At 39.4% G+C, this 1,682-nt stretch overlaps 1 protein-coding gene across 1 annotated transcript in view; it reads right to left on the reverse strand.

Annotated features, from left to right (window-relative positions):
* The window catches only part of LOC107576431 (apoptotic protease-activating factor 1-like), a 2,340-nt gene extending 1,036 nt beyond the window's left edge, over positions 1 to 1,304 (reverse strand). Inside the window, exons 1-2 of the mRNA XM_016262609.1 lie at positions 1,158 to 1,304; positions 232 to 357 (exon numbers count right to left, since the gene is read on the reverse strand). Coding sequence (XP_016118095.1) covers positions 232 to 357; positions 1,158 to 1,259 — 228 coding nt within the window. The 5' untranslated portion in view covers positions 1,260 to 1,304. The remainder of the gene's footprint in view (positions 1 to 231; positions 358 to 1,157) is intronic.
* Between the last annotated feature and the right edge of the window lie 378 nt (positions 1,305 to 1,682).

The raw sequence follows: 1,682 nt of genomic DNA on the forward strand, positions 1-1,682 counted from the left end.
TTTTTTTTACACAAAAATACCAGTGTACTTTTATTAGGCATCATTACTGGCTTTTTGGTTGAAAAAATAAATCAAATAAATAAAAAGTTATAAAAGAGGGATGAGGTCATAAATATCCCAACTCCTCAGCATAACACAAAATCTTTCTGAAGATTGATCAAGGCCACAATCAGATCTTTACTCCTTTTAACAGTTGATTTACAATTTGAAGCAGCTTAAGTTTATACTTACCCTGATTTCTCCATTGTCGTCGCCCGTCGCAAGTCGCTTGTTGTCCCAAGAAAAACGGCAGCTACGGACGCAGTCCTCGTGTCCCTTCAGCAAAAAAGTCATCTCCCACGAAGCACTGCTCCACACCTTAAGGAACAGAAATCAGCAGTTATGAGCCATTTTACTGCATGAACTGAACAAGAGCAACTCTCATAACATTGCTATTTTGTGCTGTAAAATCATTCAAAGACATCTAATGTCATTTTTGATAGATTTCTTTGTGAAATTGTTAACCTAATAATAAATGGAATCGGAACAAGGTTGAGCAAATTATCAAAACTGCTGCTTGAAATTTTTTTCCCATCTCTAATTTTAGTCAGAGTTAGCCATTATTTGCGGCGGGTCCATTTGGCATGAATGATTTTTCTGCTCAGCTCTCCAAATTCACGTTGCCATCCTCTCTCACTCTCTTCAGTGAGAAGCTCTGGCAGACAGACGTGAACATGGCATCTCATTAGAAAGCTCTTCTGGTATAGGCGGTGTCATAAGGAGCGAGAGAACTTAATCTCATTACACGCTCAGAAGAGCAGACTGGACTCTGACCTCTGATACCACAAACAGAGGACGTCATGCGTGTACGTGTATCCGTGAGCTTTGTACTGCACTCACGCAAAGTTAATTAGGCAGAATTTGGCTGTACATGGCATCATTAAGGCAAGCACCCAGGGCTCAGTAAAGATACTCCAGGTAGTCACCTAGCACAGTCCTTACACCGTACCAACAGACTCACACCTACAGTAAACAAACTAACAGTGTAACGGGAGCAGGTGTTCGCACAGTCGGAGACCAGGATCTAAACACAGAGGCAGCCGAAGCTCAGTTTAATGTGAACAATATCTTGTCCGCTGACACTGATCTGATGTATGAATCTGTGCCTCTTCTCTGACCTTAGCAGTCCTATCGGCCGATGTGGTGGCAAAGAGACATCCGTCAGAAGACACGTCACATGACAGGACAGCACCCTTATGACACTCAAGGTCTTGCAGCATCTGACCTCTGTTCAGATCCCAGACCTGCAACAAAAAGAAACTGACTGCTTTGCTCAAAATGGCAGGAGGAGCATTGTATTAATATGGTACACTTCAGTGTCCCACGATTTGAACAATTAAAACTTTGAAAATTTCAATGCATGACAATTATAAACTTATCTAAACTAAATCCAACCTAAAAAAAACACGAAACAAGGGAAAAAACCTAATATGAAAGGGTTGGCCTTTCTCACCTCAGATGATTACATAAAAAAATAAAAACAATTCTAAATGAGAGATATATATATATATAAAAGAAATTTACAGACTTATCTTAGTCAAAAATTATTGAAAAAAAAATCTAGATCTTACAAAAGTTAAAGGGGTCCTATTATGCTATTAGTTGGTCTGTAATGTTGCTGTTTGAGCATAAAAAACATCTGC

The sequence above is a fragment of the Sinocyclocheilus grahami genome, unplaced genomic scaffold, assembly GCF_001515645.1.
Source record: "Sinocyclocheilus grahami isolate Dianchi unplaced genomic scaffold, SAMN03320097.WGS_v1.1 scaffold3676.1, whole genome shotgun sequence".
In the NCBI taxonomy this organism is placed as follows: Eukaryota; Metazoa; Chordata; class Actinopteri; order Cypriniformes; family Cyprinidae; genus Sinocyclocheilus; species Sinocyclocheilus grahami.